Raw genomic sequence first — 17,010 nt, 5'->3', positions numbered from 1 at the left:
CCTGGTGTCGCCCTACTTCGTGCTCACGGCCGCCCACTGCTTCCACCTGGACGACCAGCCCAACTTGATCAGCGTGGACCTGGGTGCGCCCGGACGCCGGGGCCCCGGGGTGGGGGGGGGCCCGGACGCCTGGGTCCCTTGGGGGGGGGGCCCGGACGCCTGGGCCCCAGGGTGGGGGGCCCCCGGATGCCTGGGTCCCTTGGGGGGGGGCCCCGGACGCCTGGGCCCCGGGGTGGGGGGGGGGCCCGGACGCCTGGGTCCCTTGGGGGGGGGCCCGGACGCCTGGGTCCCTTGGGGGGGGGCCCCCGGACGCCTGGGCCCCGGGGTGGGGGGCCCCCGGACGCCTGGGTCCCTTTGGGGGGGGGGCCCGGACGCCTGGGCCCCGGGGTGGGGGGCCCCCGGACGCCTGGGTCCCTTGGGGGGGCCCCCAGACGCCTGGGCCCCGGGGTGGGGGGCCCCCGAACGCCTGGGTCCCTTGGGGGGGGGTTCTTGGACCCCTGGGTCCCTTGGGGGGGGTGTACAGGTGGGGGGAGCTGGCAGAGCACCCAGGCATCAAGGGGCCCAGGTGTCCGGGCCGGCACTGGGGGGCTCCGGGCCCTGCTGGGGCAGATGCTCGTTAGCAGTTAACGAGGCCTCGTCACCCCGAGACGGGGGACAGCTGGGCCCGGACACCTGGGCCCCCTTTGGGGTGGGAGGGGGTGGGGGGGAGGCTCCGGGACGCCTGGGTCCCTGGAGGGTGAGTGGGGCAGGGGCTCCCGGACGCCTGGGCCCCCTGGGGAGCAGGAGGGGGTGGGTGGGGTTGAGCTGTGGGTCCCGGACGCCTGGGCCCCTGGGGGGGCAGGAGGGGGTGGGTGGGGTTGAGCTGTGGGTCCCGGACGCCTGGGCCCCTGGGGGGGCAGGAGGGGGTGGGTGGGGTTGAGCTGTGGGTCCCGGACGCCTGGGCCCCTTAAGGAGGGGGATGGGGGCCCCCTGGATGCCTGGGTCCTCGGGGTGGGGGGGGATTGGGCCCCCGGATGCCTGGGCCCCCCGGACACCTGGGCCCTCCCGGATGCCTGGGTCCCCGGGGTGGGGGGGGGATTGGGTCCCCCGGATGCCTGGGCCCCCCGGACACCTGGGCCCCCCCGGACGCCTGGGTCCCCGGGGTGGGGGGGGGGGAATGGGGCTCCCAGGACGCCTGGGCCCCCTGGACGCCTGGGCCCCCCGGACGCCTGGGTCCCCGGGGTGGGGGATGGGGCCCCCCGGACGCCTGGGCCCCCCGGACACCTCGGTCCCCGGGGTGGGGGGGGATGGGGCCCCCGGCCGCCGGGGCCCCCAGCGAGCGGCCGTGGGGGCCGGCAGGGCTGCGGCAGCGGCGGGCGGTGGCCGGGTTCTCCGCGCACCCCCTCTTCGAGCTGGGGGGCCGCCGGGCCCGGGGGTCCCCGAGTTCTACGACTACGACGTGGCCCTGGTGCAGCTGCAGAAGCCCGTGGTGCCCTCGCCCAGCGCCCGGTCAGGGGGGCCGGGGGGGTCCTGGGGGGCGGCCGGGGGGGTCAGGGGGCTGGGGGGTCCTGGGGAGGGGCAATGGGGGGCGGCTGGGGGGCGGCCGGGGGGGTCAGGGGCTGGGGGGTCCTGGGGAGGGGCAATGGGGGCGGCTGGGGGGAAGCTGGGGGTCCTGGGGGGCAGCTGGGGGGGTCCCCGGGGGGTCCTGGGGGGTGGCCAGGGGGTCAGAGGGTCCTGGGGGTCCCAGAAAGGGGTGATGGGGCGGCTGGGGGTGGCCGGGGGGGGTCAGGGGGTCCTGGGGGGTCCTGGGGGGTGGCCAGGGGGTCAGAGGGTCCTGGGGGTCCCAGAAAGGGGTGATGGGGCGGCTGGGGGCAGCCGGGGGGGGTCAGGGGGGTCCTGGGGGGTCCTGGGGAGGGGCAATGGGGGGTGGCTGGGGGGCAGCTGGGGGGGTCAGGGGGGTCCTGGGGGGTCCTGGGGAGGGGCAATGGGGGGCTGCTGGGGGGCAGCCGGGGGGGTCAGGGGGGTCCTGGGGGGTCCTGGGGAGGGCAATGGGGGGCGGCTGGGGGGAAGCTGGGGTCCTGGGGGGCAGCTGGGGGGGTTAGGGGGGTCCTGGGGGGTCCTGGGGGGTGGCCAGGGGGTCAGAGGGTCCTGGGGGTCCCAGAAAGGGGTGATGGGGCGGCTGGGGGCAGCCGGGGGGTCAGGGGGATCCTGGGGGGTCCTGGGAGGGGCAATGGGGGGGCGGCTGGGGGGCAGCTGGGGGTCCTGGGGGGCAGCTGGGGGGCTGGGGAGCGGCCGGGGGTCCCGGGGGTCCCGGGGAGAGGTGATGGGGAGGGTCTCTGGGGGGGGGATCCGTGGGGGGGGTCCGTGGGGTCCGTGGGGCGCTACGGGGGGCTGAGGGGGCCCGGCGGGGCTGCTGTGGGGCGGGGGCCGTGGGGCGCCGTGGGGGGCCGTGGGGCGCTGACCCCCCCCGCAGCCCCCTCTGCTGCCCTGCACCGACGGCGCCTCCCGGGCCCTGCGGCTGCCGCCGGCCCAGAGCTCCTGCCAGGAGCACAGTGAGTGCGACCCACGGCGTCCCCCGCCCCACGGCGTCCCCGCCCACGGCGTCCGCCCCACGGCGTCCGCCCCCCGACCCACGGTGTCCGCCCCGCGACCCACGGCGTCCCCGACCCACGGCGTCCCCCGCCCCACGGCGTCCCCGCCCCACGGCGTCCGCCCCGCGACCCACGGCGTCCCCAACCCACGGTGTCCCCGACCCACGGCGTCCCCCGACCCACGGCGTCCCCGCCCCACGGCGTCCGCCCCCCGACCCACGGTGTCCGCCCCGCGACCCACGGTGTCCCCCGACCCACGGTGTCCCCGCCCACGCGTCCCCCGACCCACGGCGTCCGCCCCACGGCGTCCGCCCCGCGACCCACGGCGTCCCCGACCCACGGCGTCCCAGCCCCACGGTGTCCCTGACCCACGGCGTCCGCCCCACGGCATCCCCGCCCCACGGTGGCCCCGACCCACGGCATCCCCGACCCACGGCGTCCCTGCTCCACGGCATCCGCCCCACGGCATCCCCGCCCCATGGCGTCCCCGACCCACGGCATCCCTGACCCACGGCATCCCCGCCCCACGGCGTCCCGGCCCCACGGCGTCCGCCCCACGGCGTCCCGGCCCCACGGCGTCCCGGCCCCACGGCGTCCCCAGCCCCATGGCGCGTCCCGGCCCCCTGGTGTCCCCCACCCCACAGCCCGTCCTGCCCCCCAGCGTCCCCTGCCCCCCGGCGCCCCCAGCCCCACGGCCCGTCCTGCCCCACGGCGTCCCCTGCCCCCCGGTGCGTCCTGCCCCCTGGCGCCCCCAGCCCCCCGGTGCCTCCCCGGCCCCCCAGCGTCCCCTGCCCCACGGTGCCCCCAGCCCCCCGGCCCGTCCCGGCCCCCCGGCGTCCCCAGCCCCACGGCCCGTCCTGCCCCCTGGCGCCCCCAGCCCCCCGGCCCGTCCCGGCCCCCCGGCGCCCCCAGCCCCACGGCCCGTCCCGGCCCCCCGGCGCCCCCAGCCCCACGGCGCGTCCCGGCCCCCCGGCCCGTCTGCCCCCCAGTGCCCCCAGCCCCCGGCGCCCCCAGCCCCACGGTGCCCCCAGCCCCCCAGCCCGTCCCGGCCCCCCGGCGCCCCCCGCCCCCCGGCCCGGCCGCCCCCGACCGCGCTGCCCCCAGGGCGGCTGCTGCTCCCCGAGAGGAACGTGGAGGCGTTCTTCGTCTCGGCCCGCGCCCCGGGGGGGCTGCAGCGGCGGCGGGTGCTGCTCAAGCTGGGCGACCAGGTGGGTGGGACACGCGGGGGCGCCTGTGCACGCGTGTGCGCCTGGCGTGTGCGTGCGTGTGCTCCTGGCGTGTGCCTGTCCCCGGCGTGTGCACGCGTGTGCTCCTGGCATGTGCCTGTCCCCGGCGTGTGCACGCGTGTGCTCCTGGCATGTGCATGCGTGTGCTCCTGGCGTGTGCCTGTCCCCGGCGTGTGCATGCGTGTGCTCCTGGCGTGTGCATGCGTGTGCTCCTGGCGTGTGCCTGTCCCCGGCGTGTGCACGCGTGCGCGCCTGGCGTGTGCCTGTCCCCGGCGTGTGCACGCGTGTGCTCCTGGCGTGTGCCTGTCCCCGGCGTGTGCACGCGTGTGCTCCTGGCATGTGCGTGCGTGTGCTCCTGGCGTGTGCCTGTCCCCGGCGTGTGCATGCGTGTGCTCCTGGCGTGTGCATGCGTGTGCTCCTGGCGTGTGCCTGTCCCTGGCGTGTGCACGCGTGTGCGTGTCCCTGGTATGTGCATGCGTGCGCTCCTGGCGTGTGTGTGTCCCTGGTGCACGCGTGTGCGTGTCCCTGGCGTGTGCATGCGTGTGCTCCTGGCATGTGCCTGTCCCCAGCGTGTGCATCCGTGCGCTCCTGGCGTGTGCGTGTCCCTGGTGCACACATGTGCGTGTCCCTGGCGTGTGCATGCGTGTGCTCCTGGCGTGTGCCTGTCCCCAGCGTGTGCATCCGTGCGCTCCTGGCGTGTGCGTGTCCCCGGTGCACGCGTGTGCATGCGTGTGCTCCTGGCGTGTGCCTGTCCCTGGTGCACGCGTGTGCGTGTCCCCGGCGTGTGCATCCGTGTGCTCCTGGCGTGTGCGTGCCCCTGGTGCACACACACATGTCCCAGGCACGTGCATTCACATGCTCCTGGCATGTGCGTGTCCCCAGTGCATGTGTGCAATCCCTGGTGCGTGCATTTTGTGTGCTCCTGGCGTGTGCATGTCCCCGGCATGTGCATCCGTGTGCTCCTGGCGTGTGCGTGCCCCCGGTGCACGCCTGTGCCTGTCCCTGGCGTGTGCGTGCGTGCACGTCCGTGGCGTGTGCGTGTCCTTGCTGCCCGCACGTGTGTTCCCTGACGTGTTGCGTGTCCCTGGTGCACGCGCACAAGTCCCCAGCATGTGCCTTTGCGTGTCCCCGGCGGCGGGTGGGTGCGGGTGCGTGTCCCTGGCGTGTCCCCGGCGGGTGCGGGTGCGGGTGGGTGCGGGTGCGGGTGCGGGTGGGTGTCCCCAGCAGCGGGTGCGGGTGCGGGTGCGGGTGGGTGTCCCCGGCGGCGGGTGCGGGTGGGTGCGGGTGCTGGTGGGTGTCCCCGGCGGCGGGTGGGGGTGCGGGTGGGTGCGGGTGCTGGTGGGTGTCCCCGGCGGCGGGTGCAGGTGCGGGTGCGGGTGGGTGCGGGTGCGGGTGGGTGTCCCCGGTGGCGGGTGCGGGTGGGGGTGCGGGTGGGTGTCCCCAGCGGCGGGTGCAGGTGGGTGCGGGTGGGTGCAGGTGCTGGTGGGTGTCCCCGGCGGCGGGTGGGGGTGGGGGTGGGTGCGGGTGCTGGTGGGTGTCCCCGGTGGCGGGTGCGGGTGGGGGTGCGGGTGGGTGTCCCCAGCGGCGGGTGCAGGTGGGTGCGGGTGGGTGCAGGTGCTGGTGGGTGTCCCCGGCGGCGGGTGGGGGTGCGGGTGGGTGCGGGTGCTGGTGGGTGTCCCCGGCGGCGGGTGCAGGTGCGGGTGCGGGTGGGTGCGGGTGCGGGTGGGTGTCCCCGGTGGCGGGTGCGGGTGGGGGTGCGGGTGGGTGTCCCCAGCGGCGGGTGCAGGTGGGTGCGGGTGGGTGCAGGTGCTGGTGGGTGTCCCCGGCGGCGGGTGGGGGTGGGGGTGCGGGTGGGTGTCCCCAGCGGCGGGTGCAGGTGGGTGCGGGTGGGTGCAGGTGCGGGTGGGTGTCCCCGGTGGCGGGTGCGGGTGGGGGTGCGGGTGGGTGTCCGCAGCACCCAGCGCCCAGCACCCAGCGCCCGGCGCCCGCGCAGCGGCCGAGCTGCGAGGCCGACGCGCTCCGGGCGCCGCTCTACGCCAACGCGTCGGCCCTGGACGACGTCGTCACCCCCCGGTTCCTCTGCTCCGGCGGCACCGAGCCCGTCGTCGACCCCAACGCCTGCCGCGGTGCGGCCCCAGTGCTCCCAGTGCTCCCAGTAACCCCCCCCAGTGCCCCCCCAGTGCTCCCAGTAACCCCTCCCAGTGCTCCCAGTGCTCCGGCGGCACCGAGCCCGTCGTCGACCCCAACGCCTGCCGCGGTGCGGCCCCAGTGCTCCCAGTAACCCCCCCCAGTGCTCCCAGTGCTCCCAGTAACCCCCCCCAGTGCCCCCCCAGTGCTCCCAGTAACCCCTCCCAGTGCTCCAGCGGCACCGAGCCCGTCGTTGACCCCAACGCCTGCCGCGGTGCGGCCCCAGTGCTCCCAGTAACCCCCCCCAGTGCCCCCCCAGTGCTCCCAGTAACCCCTCCCAGTGCTCCCAGTGCTCCGGCGGCACCGAGCCCGTCGTCGACCCCAACGCCTGCCGCGGTGCGGCCCCAGTGCTCCCAGTAACCCCCCCCAGTGCTCCCAGTGCTCCCAGTAACCCCCCCCAGTGCCCCCCCAGTGCTCCCAGTAACCCCTCCCAGTGCTCCCAGTGCTCCGGCGGCACCAAGCCCGTCGTCGACCCCAACGCCTGCCGCGGTGCGGCCCCAGCGCCCCCAGTGCTCCCACTAACCCCTCCCAGTGCTCCCAGTAACCCCCCCAGTAACCCCTCCCAGTGCTCCCAGTGCTCCGGCGGCACCGAGCCCGTCGTCGACCCCAACGCCTGCCGCGGTGCGGCCCCAGCGCCCCCAGTGACCCCCCCCAGTGCTCCCAGTAACCCCCCCCAGTGCTCCCAGTAACCCCCCCCAGTGCCCCCCCAGTGCTCCCAGTAACCCCCCCCAGTGACCCCCCCCAGTGCTCCCAGTAACCCCCCCCAGTGCCCCCCCAGTGCTCCCAGTAACCCCTCCCAGCGCTCCCAGTGCTCCGGCGGCACCGAGCCCGTCGTCGACCCCAACGCCTGCCGCGGTGCGGCCCCAGCGCCCCCAGTAACCCCCCCCAGTGCTCCCAGTGACCCCTCCCAGTGCTCCCAGTAACCCCCCCCAGTGCCCCCCCAGTGCTCCCAGTAACCCCTCCCAGCGCTCCCAGTGCTCCGGCGGCACCGAGCCCGTCGTCGACCCCAACGCCTGCCGCGGTGCGGCCCCAGCGCCCCCAGTAACCCCCCCCAGTGCTCCCAGTGACCCCTCCCAGTGCTCCCAGTAACCCCCCCCAGTGCCCCCCCAGTGCTCCCAGTAACCCCTCCCAGCGCTCCCAGTGCTCCGGCGGCACCGAGCCCGTCGTCGACCCCAACGCCTGCCGCGGTGCGGCCCCAGCGCCCCCAGTAACCCCTCCCAGTGACCCCTCCCAGTGCTCCCAGTAACCCCTCCCAGTGCTCCCAGTGCTCCCAGTAACCCCCCCCAGTGCCCCCCCAGTGCTCCCAGTAACCCCTCCCAGCGCTCCCAGTGCTCCGGCGGCACCGAGCCCGTCGTCGACCCCAACGCCTGCCGCGGTGCGGCCCCAGCGCCCCCAGTAACCCCTCCCAGTGCTCCCAGTGCCCCCCCCAGTGCTCCCAGTAAGCCCTCCCAGTGCTCCCAGTGCTCCCAGTGCCCCTCCCAGCGCTCCCAGTGCCCCTCCCAGTGCTCCCAGTAACCCCTCCCAGTGCTTCCCCAGTGCCCCCCCCAGTGCCCCTCCCCGTGCTCCTCCCAGTGCTCCCAATGCTTCCCAGTCCCCCATTGCCCCCCCAGTCCCCCCAGTGCTCCCAGTTCCCCCAGTTCACCCCCTGCCCACAGGTGACTCCGGGGGCCCCATCATCATCAGCAGGGGGAAGCGGTACTTCCAGGTCAGCCGGGGGGGCTATGGGGGGCTATGGGGGGGGCCGTGGGGCGCCGTGGGTCTGACCCCCCCGTGCGCAGGTGGGGGTCATCAGCTGGGGGGTGCTGGGCGCCGTGGGGCGCCGTGGGTCTGACCCCCCCCCCGTGCGCAGGTGGGGGTCATCAGCTGGGGGGTGCTGGACGCCGTGGGGCGCCGTGGGGCGCCGTGGGTCTGACCCCCCCCCCCGTGCGCAGGTGGGGGTCATCAGCTGGGGGGTGCTGGACGCCGTGGGGCGCCGTGGGTCTGACCCCCCCCCGTGCGCAGGTGGGGGTCATCAGCTGGGGGGTGCTGGACGCCGTGGGGCGCTGTGGGTCTGACCCCCCCCCCGTGCGCAGGTGGGGGTCATCAGCTGGGGGGTGCTGGACGCCGTGGGGCGCCGTGGGTCTGACCCCCCCCCCGTGCGCAGGTGGGGGTCATCAGCTGGGGGGTGCTGGACGCCGTGGGGCGCCGTGGGGCGCCGTGGGTCTGACCCCCCCCCGTGCGCAGGTGGGGGTCATCAGCTGGGGGGTGCTGGACGCCGTGGGGCGGCTGTGGGTCTGACCCCCCCCCCGTGCGCAGGTGGGGGTCATCAGCTGGGGGGTGCTGGGCGCCGTGGGGCGGCCGTGGGGCGCCGTGGGTCTGACCCCCCCCCCCGTGCGCAGGTGGGGGTCATCAGCTGGGGGGTGCTGGACGCCTGCCGCCAGCCCCAGGCCCCCCCCCGTGCGCAGGTGGGGGTCATCAGCTGGGGGGTGCTGGACGCCGTGGGGCGCCGTGGGTCTGACCCCCCCCCGTGCGCAGGTGGGGGTCATCAGCTGGGGGGTGCTGGACGCCGTGGGGCGCCGTGGGTCTGACCCCCCCCCCCGTGCGCAGGTGGGGGTCATCAGCTGGGGGGTGCTGGACGCCGTGGGGCGGCCGTGGGTCTGACCCCCCCCCCGTGCGCAGGTGGGGGTCATCAGCTGGGGGGTGCTGGACGCCGTGGGGCGGCCGTGGGTCTGACCCCCCCCCCGTGCGCAGGTGGGGGTCATCAGCTGGGGGGTGCTGGACGCCTGCCGCCAGCCCCAGGCCCCCCCCCACGCCCGCGACTTCCACGTCAACCTGTTCGAGGTGCTGCCCTGGCTGCGGCAGCAGCTGCGCGACGAGGACCTCGGCTTCCTGCCCTGAGCCGCGCGCGGGCACGCGCCTGCACACGCCTGCACACGCCTGAACACGCCTGAACACGCCTGAACACGCGTGAACACGCCTGCACGCGCCTGCACACGCCTGAACACGCGTGAACACGCCTGAACACGCGTGAACACGCCTGCACACGCCTGCACACGCCTGAACACGCGTGAACACGCCTGCACGCGCCTGCACACGCCTGAACGCGCCTGAACACGCCTGAACACGCCTGCACGCGCCTGCACACGCCTGAACGCGCCTGAACACGCCTGAACACGCGTGAACACGCGTGAACACGCCTGCACGCGCCTGCACACGCCTGCACACGCCTGAACACGCCTACACACGCCTGAACACGCCTGAACACGCGTGAACACGCGTGAACACGCGTGAACACGCGTGAACACGCGTGAACACGCATGAACACGCCTGCACGCGCCTGCACACGCCTGAACGCGCCTGAACACGCCTGAACACGCCTGAACACGCGTGAACACGCCCGCACGCGCCCGCACACCACCCCCCGCACGGCACGGCACGGCGCCGCGGGCCGACACGCTCCCTCCCCGGCGCGCGCGCCCCCCCCCCCCCCATGTCCCGTGTGCGGCGTCACGCGTGACCAATAAAGCGTGTGCGGCGGCGGCGGCTCCTTTATTGCCCCCCGAACAGATCCTCGTTGTAGACGACCTGCGAGCGCTTGTCGCGGTGCGAGCCCTTGGCGCTGTTCTTCACCGCTGCCGGGGCCGGCGCGGGCGTCAGGGCCCAGGCGTCCGGGCGCCCCCCCCCCCCCCCCGCCAAGAGGGACCCAGGCGTCCGGGGACCCCCAGGGACCCCCAGTCTGGCATGGGGGGGGGGTTTCACCTTCCTCCTCCCACTGAGGACCCAGGCGTCCGGGTGCTCCCCCGGCCTTCTTCCTCCAAGGGGCCCAGGTGTCCGAGCAGTGCCCCCCCCCCCCGAGGGGCCCAGGTGTCCGGGGACCCCCAGGGACCCCCAGTCTGGGGGCGGGGGGGGTTTCATCTTCCCTCTCCCACTAAGGACCCAGGTGTCCGGGTGCCCCCCCAACCTCCCAAGGGGCCCAGGCGTCCGGGTAACCCCCCCCCCCAGCTCCCCAAGGGGCCCAGGCGTCCGGGTGCCCCCCCCAACCTCCCAAGGGGCCCAGGCGTCCGGGTAACCCCCCCCCCCAGCTCCCCAAGGAGCCCAGGCGTCCGGGTGCCCCCCCCAACCTCCCAAGGGGCCCAGGTGTCCGGGTAACACCCCCCCCCCCAGCTCCCCAAGGAGCCCAGGCGTCCGGGCACCACCCCCCTCCCCGAGGGGCCCAGGTATCCAGGCTCCCCCCGCTCCCTCCGAGGGGCCCAGGTGTCCGGGTGCTCCCTGCTTCCCCAAAGGGGCCCAGGCGTTCGGGCTCACCCAGCGACCCCCCCCCCCCGAGGGGCCCAGGCGTCCGGGCTCACCCCTCCACGAGGGGCCCAGGCGTCCGGGCACTGCTCCCCCCCCCCCCACCCTGAGGGGCCCAGGCGTCCGGGCACCACTCCCCCCCCACCCTGAGGGGCCCAGGCGTCCGGGCACTGCTTCCCCCCCCCCCACTCCCTGAGGGGCCCAGGCGTCCGGGCACCGCTGCCCCCCCCGAGGGGCCCAGGCGTCCGGGCACCGCTCCCCCCCCCCCGAGGGGCCCAGGCGTCCGGGCACCGCTGCCCCCCCCGAGGGGCCCAGGCGTCCGGGCACCGCTCCCCCCCCCCCCGAGGGGCCCAGGCGTCCGGGCACCGCTCCCCCCCCCGAGGGGCCCAGGCGTCCGGGCACCGCTCCCCCCCCCCCCCGAGGGGCCCAGGCGTCCGGGCTCACCCAGCGACCCCCACAGCGACTTCCCGGTGGCGGCGTCGAGCAGCGGCTGCTTGCGGGCGATGCTGACCTTGAGCTGCACGTCCTGCACCACCGCCCCGTTCAGCTGCGGGCGACGCGCGGCCCGCGTGACCCACGGCGGCCCCACGGCGACCCCACGGCGACCCCACGGCCGGGGCACGCGTGCCCGGGCGGCCCCCACGCAGCGCCGCGGCCCCCCCCCCCCCCCGCGGCGGCCCCCACCTCGGCGATGGCCTGGTCGGCCGACTCCATCTTCTCGTAGGTGACGAAGGCGCAGCTGGAGGCAGGGGGGCGGGGTCAGCGTCAGGCCCCGCCCCTGTGACCCCACCCACCTTGGCTCCGCCCACACCCTGCTTTAGCCCCACCCCAAACCTCTGCACCCAAAGGTCTGCCCCAGCTGGTGTGGCTCCACCCACCCACCCTGGCCACACCCCCAGGCACCTAAGCTCCTCCCACACAGCCCCACCCCTGCCTTAGCCCCGCCCCAGCAGCCCCACCCTACCGTAGCCCCGCCCCCAGCAGCCCCAGCCCCGCCCCCCGCAGCCCCGGCCCCGCCCACTTGCGGGGGCTGTCCATGGAGAGGTCGATGATGGAGCCGAAGGGGCCGAAGGCTCCGCGCAGCAGCTCGGGGCTCATGTCGGCGCCGTAGACGTAGAGGGTGTTGCCCTTGCGGGGGGGGCGGCGCTCGGGGAACGAGTCCGACCCTGCGGGGGGGCGGGGGGGGACACGGCCCTGTGGGCACCGGCCCCCCCGACCCCCGCGGGGCCCAGGCGTCCGGGGGACCCACATACCCCCCCCGGCGGGACCCAGGCGTCCGGGGGACCCACATACCCCCCCGGCAGGACCCAGGCGTCCGGGGGACCCACATCTCCCCCCCCCACCGTGGGGCCCAGGCGTCCGGGGGACCCACATACCCCCCCGGCGGGGCCCAGGCGTCCGGGGACCCCCCCCCGACCCCCGCGGGGCCCAGGCGTCCGGGGGACCCACATACCCCCCCGGCGGGGCCCAGGCGTCCGGGAGACCCTTTCCCCCCCCACCCACCCCCCAGGACCCAGATTTCTGGGGCCCCCACATATCCCCTGTGGGGCCCAGGCGTCCGGGACCCCCCCCACCAAGGCCCAGGTGTCCAGGGACCCCCACACAACCCCTGACAGGCCCCGGCGTCCGGGCTCCCCCCCCCCCCGCAGCAGGGGCCCCGGCGTCCGGCTCCCCCCCCCACCCCGCAGCGGGGGCCCCGGCGTCCGGCTCCCCCCCCCCCCGCAGCGGGGGCCCCGGCGTCCGGCTCCCCCCCCCACCCCGTAGCGGGGGCCCCGGCGTCCGGCTCCCCCCCCCCCGCAGCGGGGGCCCCGGCGTCCGGCTCCCCCCCCCCCCGCAGCGGGGGCCCCGGCGTCCGGCTTCCCCCCCCCCCGCAGCGGGGGCCCCGGCGTCCGGCTCCCTCCCCCCCCCGCAGCGGGGGCCCCAGCGTCCGGCTCCCCCCCCCCCGCAGCGGGGGCCCCGGCGTCCGGCTCCCCCCCCCCCGCAGCGGGGGCCCCGGCGTCCGGCTTCCCCCCCCCCCGCAGCGGGGGCCCCGGCGTCCGGCTCCCTCCCCCCCCCGCAGCGGGGGCCCCAGCGTCCGGCTCCCCCCCCCCCGCAGCGGGGGCCCCGGCGTCCGGCGTACTGCGGAAGGCGCCGTCGCGCTCCCGCTCGCGGCCCCGCTCCGGCTCGGCCTCCGGCTCCTGCTCCCAGTCGAGGCGCCGGTCGCGCTCCCCCCGCTCGGGGGGGTCCCGGCCCCCGGCCCCCCCTGGCTCCGGCTCCCGCAGCCGCTCGCTGGCGCTCACGAAGCTGCCGGCCGCCGGGGGGGGGGTTACGGGGGGCCGGGGGGGACCCCGGGGGGGCTATGGGGGGTTATGGGGGAACCCCAGGGTGCTGGGGGGGACCCCGGGGGGGCTATGGGGGGCTGGGGGGACCCCAGGGGACTATGGGGGGTTACGGGGGGCTGGGGGGGGACCCCAGGGGGCTATAGGGGGGTTACGGGGGGACCCCAGGGTGCTGGGGGGGACCTCGGGGCGGCTATGGGGGGTTATGGGGGGACTCCAGGGTGCTGGGGGGGACCCCAGGGGGGCTATGGGGGGCTGGGGGGACCCCAGGGGACTATGGGGGGTTACGGGGGGCTGGGGGGGGACCCCAGGGGGCTATAGGGGGGTTACGGGGGGCCCCGAGGGGACCCCAGGGGGCTACAGAGCACACAGGTGGATTTGGGGGGGCACTGGGGGGGTGGGGGGCTCCAAAGAGGAACGCAGGGGGCTCTGGGGGGGCTACCAGCACTACTGAGGGGTTCTGGGGGGCACCGGGGGGGTTGGGGGAACCCGGGGGGGGCTATGGGGGGTTTTGGGGGGCTCTGGGGGGGTTTTGGGGGCACCAAGCGGGAATACAAAGGGCACTGGGGGGGTTATGGGGGGCTCTGGGGGGGTTATGGGGGTCTAGGGGTGTCCTGGGGGGGCTCAGGGGGGTCTCAACAGCAGCTATGGGGGGGGCCGGGGGGCATCGGTGGGGGGCCAGGGGGGGATCGGCCCCCCCCCACTCACCTCTCGTAGAGCGACTTCCTCTGGGGGCGCCGCGACTGCGGGGAGGGGGGCGCTAACGGGGGGGGCCCAGGCGTCCGGGCCCCCCCCCCCCCTGCATCCTCCCCCCAACGTGGGGGCCCAGGTGTCCGGGCCCCCCCCCCAGGGGACCCAGGTGCCCCCTCCCACCCCTAAAAAGGGCCCAGGTGTCCGGGCCCAGCTGGGCCCCATCTCGGGGTGACAAGGCCTCGTTAACCGCTAACGAGGCTCTGCCCCAGCAGGGCCCCAAACCCCCCCCCAGCACCGACCCGGACACCTGGGCCCCGAATGCAGCTCCCCCTGCCCCCTAGCAGGGCCCAGGCGTCCGGGTGCCCCCCCCCCCCCCCCGAGCGGGACCCAGGCGTCCGGTTGCCCACCCCCTGCCCCGGCAGGGGCCCAGGCGTCCGGGTGCCCCCCTGCTGCCCCAGCAGGGCCCAGGAGTCCGGGTGCCCCCCCCGGCAGGGCCCAGGCGTCCGGGTGCCCAGCCCCCCACCCCTAAAGGGGGCCCAGGCGTCCGGGTGCCCCCCCCGGCGGGGCCCAGGTGTCCGGGTGCCCAGCCCCCCCCCCCAAAGGGGGCCCAGGCGTCCGGGTGCCCCCCCCGGCAGGGCCCAGGCGTCCGGGTGCCCAGCCCCCCCCCCAAAGGGGTCCCAGGCATCCGGGTGCCCCCCCCGGCGGGGCCCAGGCGTCCGGGTGCCCAGCCCCCCACCCCCAAAGGGGGCCCAGGCGTCCGGGTGCCCCCCCCTGCCCCGGCGGGGCCCAGGCGTCCGGGTGCCCAGACCCCCACCCCCCCCAAAGGGGGCCCAGGCGTCCGGGTGCCCCCCCTGCCCCGGCGGGGCCCAGGCGTCCGGTACCTCCTGGGAGTCGTCGTCGGCCGAGATGCTGCGCTGGAAGGGCTGGAACGTCGGCGTCGGCCCCTTCTCGGGGTCCTGGGGGGGGACGGGGGGTGAGGGGGGGGCGGGGGTCCCGGGGGGGGTCCCGGGGGGGGCGCGGGGGGGCCCCACCTTGAGCTTGCCCTCCAGGGTGCGCGAGCGCTTGAAGCCGGAGTTCTTGTTCTCGGCCTTGATGGCGCTGATGGCGCCCGACTTCACCAGCAGCTTCGCCTGCTCCGTGGCCGTGGCCGTGTCCACCGCCGGCTGGTCCGACATGGCTGCGGGGCCCAGGCGTCCGGGAGGCTCCCCTCGGCCCCCCTGCCCCGTCCCGACCCCCCCCGGGGGGCCCAGGCGTCCGGGAGGCTCCCCTCGGCTCCTCCACCCCGTCCCGACCCCCCCCGGGGGGCCCAGGCATCCGGGAGCCTCCCCTCGGCCTCTCTACCCCACCCCGGGGGGCCCAGGCGTCCGGGAGGCTCCCCTCGGCTCCTCCACCCCGTCCCGACCCCCCCCGGGGGGCCCAGGTGTCCGGGAGGCTCCCCTCGGCCCCTCCACCCCGTCCCAACCCCCCCTGGGGGGCCCAGGCGTCCGGGAGGCTCCCCTCGGCTCCTCCACCCCGTCCCGACCCCCCCCGGGGGGCCCAGGTGTCCGGGAGGCTCCCCTCGGCTCCTCCACCCCGTCCCGACCCACCCCGGGGGGCCCAGGCGTCCGGGAGGCTCCCCTCGGCCCCTCCACCCCGTCCCAACCCCCCCTGGGGGGCCCAGGCGTCCGGGAGGCTCCCCTCGGCCTCTCTACCCCACCCCGGGGGGCCCAGGCGTCCGGGAGGCTCCCCTCGGCCTCTCTACCCCACCCCGGGGGGCCCAGGCGTCCGGGAGGCTCCCCTCGGCCCCTCCACCCCGTCCCGACCCACCCCGGGGGGCCCAGGCGTCCGGGAGCCTCCCCTCGGCCTCTCTACCCCACCCCGGGGGGCCCAGGCGTCCGGGAGGCTCCCTGCCCAACACAGGGCCCAGGCGTCCGGGGGCCTTTGTGCCATCCCCCCCCCAACATGGGGGCCCAGGCGTCCTGGAACTCTGCTCCAACCCCTCCCCCCGAGGGGGCCCAGGCGTCCGGGGACCCCTGCTCCCCCCCCCCCGAAGGACCCAGGTGTCCGGCGGAGCCTCCTCCCTGCTCCCTCCCACCCCCCAAAGGGGGCCCAGGCGTCCAGGCCCAGCTGGGCCCCATTTTGGGATAACGAGACCTCATTAACCGCTAACGAGCCCCCCAGTGCCGGCCGGGACGCCGGGGCCCCTCCCCGCGGGCCCCCAGCCCCCCTCCCCCCGCCGCGGGGCCCCGGCGTCCGGGCGCTCACAGCGCTTGATGCCGCCCTGGCTGCTCTGGCTGCTCGAGCTCTGCTGCTTCTTCAGCGCCAGCAGCGCCTTCTTCTGCGGGGGGCGGCGGGTCGCAGCCCGGGACCCCCCCCGGGACCCCCCATGGCCCCCCTCAGCCCCCCTGGGACCCCCCTCAGCCCCCCATGGCCCCCCAGAACTCCCCATGGCCCCCCTCAGCCCCCCTGCTGCCCCCTGGAACCCCCCTCAGCCCCCCATGGCCCCCCAGGACCCCCCATGGCCCCCCTCAGCCCCCCTGGGACCCCCATGCTGCCCCCTGGGACCCCGAGACCCCCCTGCTGCCCCCCGGGACCCCCCTGGGACCCCCCTCAGACCCTCATGGCCCCCCAGGACCCCCCATGGCCCCCCCCAGCCCCCCAGGACCCCCCTGGGACCACCCTCAGCCCCCCCATGGCCCCCCAGCCCCCTATAGCCCCCCTAGGACCCCCCTGCAGCCCCCCATGACCCCCCCCCGAGCCCCTAGGACCCTCCTACAGCCCTCCATGACCCCGCTGGGACCCCCCTCAGCCCCCATGGCCCCCCTATGGCCCCCCCATGGCCCCCCTCAGCCCTCCTGGGACCCTGGGACCCCCCTGCTACCCCCTGGGACCCCGAGACCCCCCTGCTGCCCCCCGGCACCCCCCTGGGACCCCCCTCAGCCCCTCATGGCCCCCCAGGACCCCCCATGGCCCCCTTCAGCCCCCCCAGGACCCCCCTGGGACCCCTCTCAGCCCCCCTGGGACCCCCCCCAGCCCCCCATGGCCCCCTATAGCCCCCCCGGGACCCCCCTGCAGCCCCCCATGACCCCCCCGAGCCCCTGGGACCCCCCTGCAGCCCCCCCATGGCCTCCCTGAGTCCCCCTGGGACCCCCCTCAGCCCCTCGTGGCCCCCTCACACCCCTCTGCTGCCCCCCAACTCCTCCCTCTGTGACCCCCCAGCCCCCCTATGACCCCCCATGATCCCAGCCCCCCAGCTCAGCCCCCCCAGGTACCCCCATTCCCCCCATGGACTCCCCCAGCCCCCCACGTGCCCCCTAGACCCCCCCAGATACCCCCATATCACCCCATAGACCCCCCCATAGACCCCCCAGGTGCCCCTATGCACCCCCAGCCCCACATAGACCCCCTCAACCCCCCCCACACCCCCCCCAGCCCCCCCACCGCCCCCCACCTTCTTGCGCAGCTTGGCGAAGCGCTTCTGCAGCGCCTCCTCCTCCTCCGTCAGCCCCGGGGGCAGCGCCAGCATGGCCGGGGGGGGGGACCCCAAATCGGGGCGAAAAGAGGGGAAAAAATCAAACAAAAATCAGGCGGTTTCCGTGGCAACGGCGCAGGCCGCACCTGGGGGGAGAGGGGGGAGCGGGGCCGGCCCACAATGCACCGCGGCGCTCCCCCCTCCACTGACCCCCTGAATCCCACAATGCCCCGCGGGGCAGCCGCGCTCGGCCCTCCCCGCCCCAACGTGTCCCTCACCGCGACCCGTCTCTC

At 77.1% G+C, this 17,010-nt stretch overlaps 2 protein-coding genes across 3 annotated transcripts in view; one reads left to right on the top strand and one right to left on the bottom strand.

Annotated features, from left to right (window-relative positions):
• The window catches only part of PPT2 (palmitoyl-protein thioesterase 2), a 14,526-nt gene extending 5,558 nt beyond the window's left edge, over positions 1–8,968 (top strand). The window contains exons 6-11 of the mRNA XM_068923830.1: positions 1,316–1,488; positions 2,453–2,531; positions 3,675–3,778; positions 5,790–5,922; positions 7,639–7,688; positions 8,714–8,968. Coding sequence (XP_068779931.1) covers positions 1,316–1,488; positions 2,453–2,531; positions 3,675–3,778; positions 5,790–5,922; positions 7,639–7,688; positions 8,714–8,860 — 686 coding nt within the window. The 3' untranslated portion in view covers positions 8,861–8,968. The remainder of the gene's footprint in view (positions 1–1,315; positions 1,489–2,452; positions 2,532–3,674; positions 3,779–5,789; positions 5,923–7,638; positions 7,689–8,713) is intronic.
• Positions 8,969–9,493: 525 nt separating this feature from the next.
• On the bottom strand, positions 9,494–16,995 carry NELFE (negative elongation factor complex member E). 2 transcript variants are annotated; one of them, XM_068923965.1, is made up of 10 exons: positions 16,697–16,995; positions 15,511–15,583; positions 14,298–14,443; positions 14,148–14,222; positions 13,282–13,316; positions 12,375–12,538; positions 11,277–11,421; positions 10,940–10,994; positions 10,700–10,781; positions 9,494–9,594 (listed from the first exon to the last, which is right to left on the bottom strand). In XM_068923965.1, the coding sequence occupies exons 1-10, from the start codon at positions 16,769–16,771 to the stop codon at positions 9,512–9,514; spliced, it is 933 nt and encodes a 310-aa protein (XP_068780066.1). In that variant the 5' UTR covers positions 16,772–16,995; the 3' UTR covers positions 9,494–9,511. The 2 variants fall into 2 exon arrangements, with proteins under 2 accessions (XP_068780066.1, XP_068780065.1); XM_068923964.1 differs by having other exon boundaries at positions 10,700–10,802; positions 16,697–16,992.
• Between the last annotated feature and the right edge of the window lie 15 nt (positions 16,996–17,010).

Source organism: Struthio camelus, chromosome 36, assembly GCF_040807025.1.
Source record: "Struthio camelus isolate bStrCam1 chromosome 36, bStrCam1.hap1, whole genome shotgun sequence".
NCBI lineage: Eukaryota > Metazoa > Chordata > Aves > Struthioniformes > Struthionidae > Struthio > Struthio camelus.
Note: the sequence above shows the minus strand (reverse complement) of the source record. Positions and strands in the feature narration are given on the sequence as shown.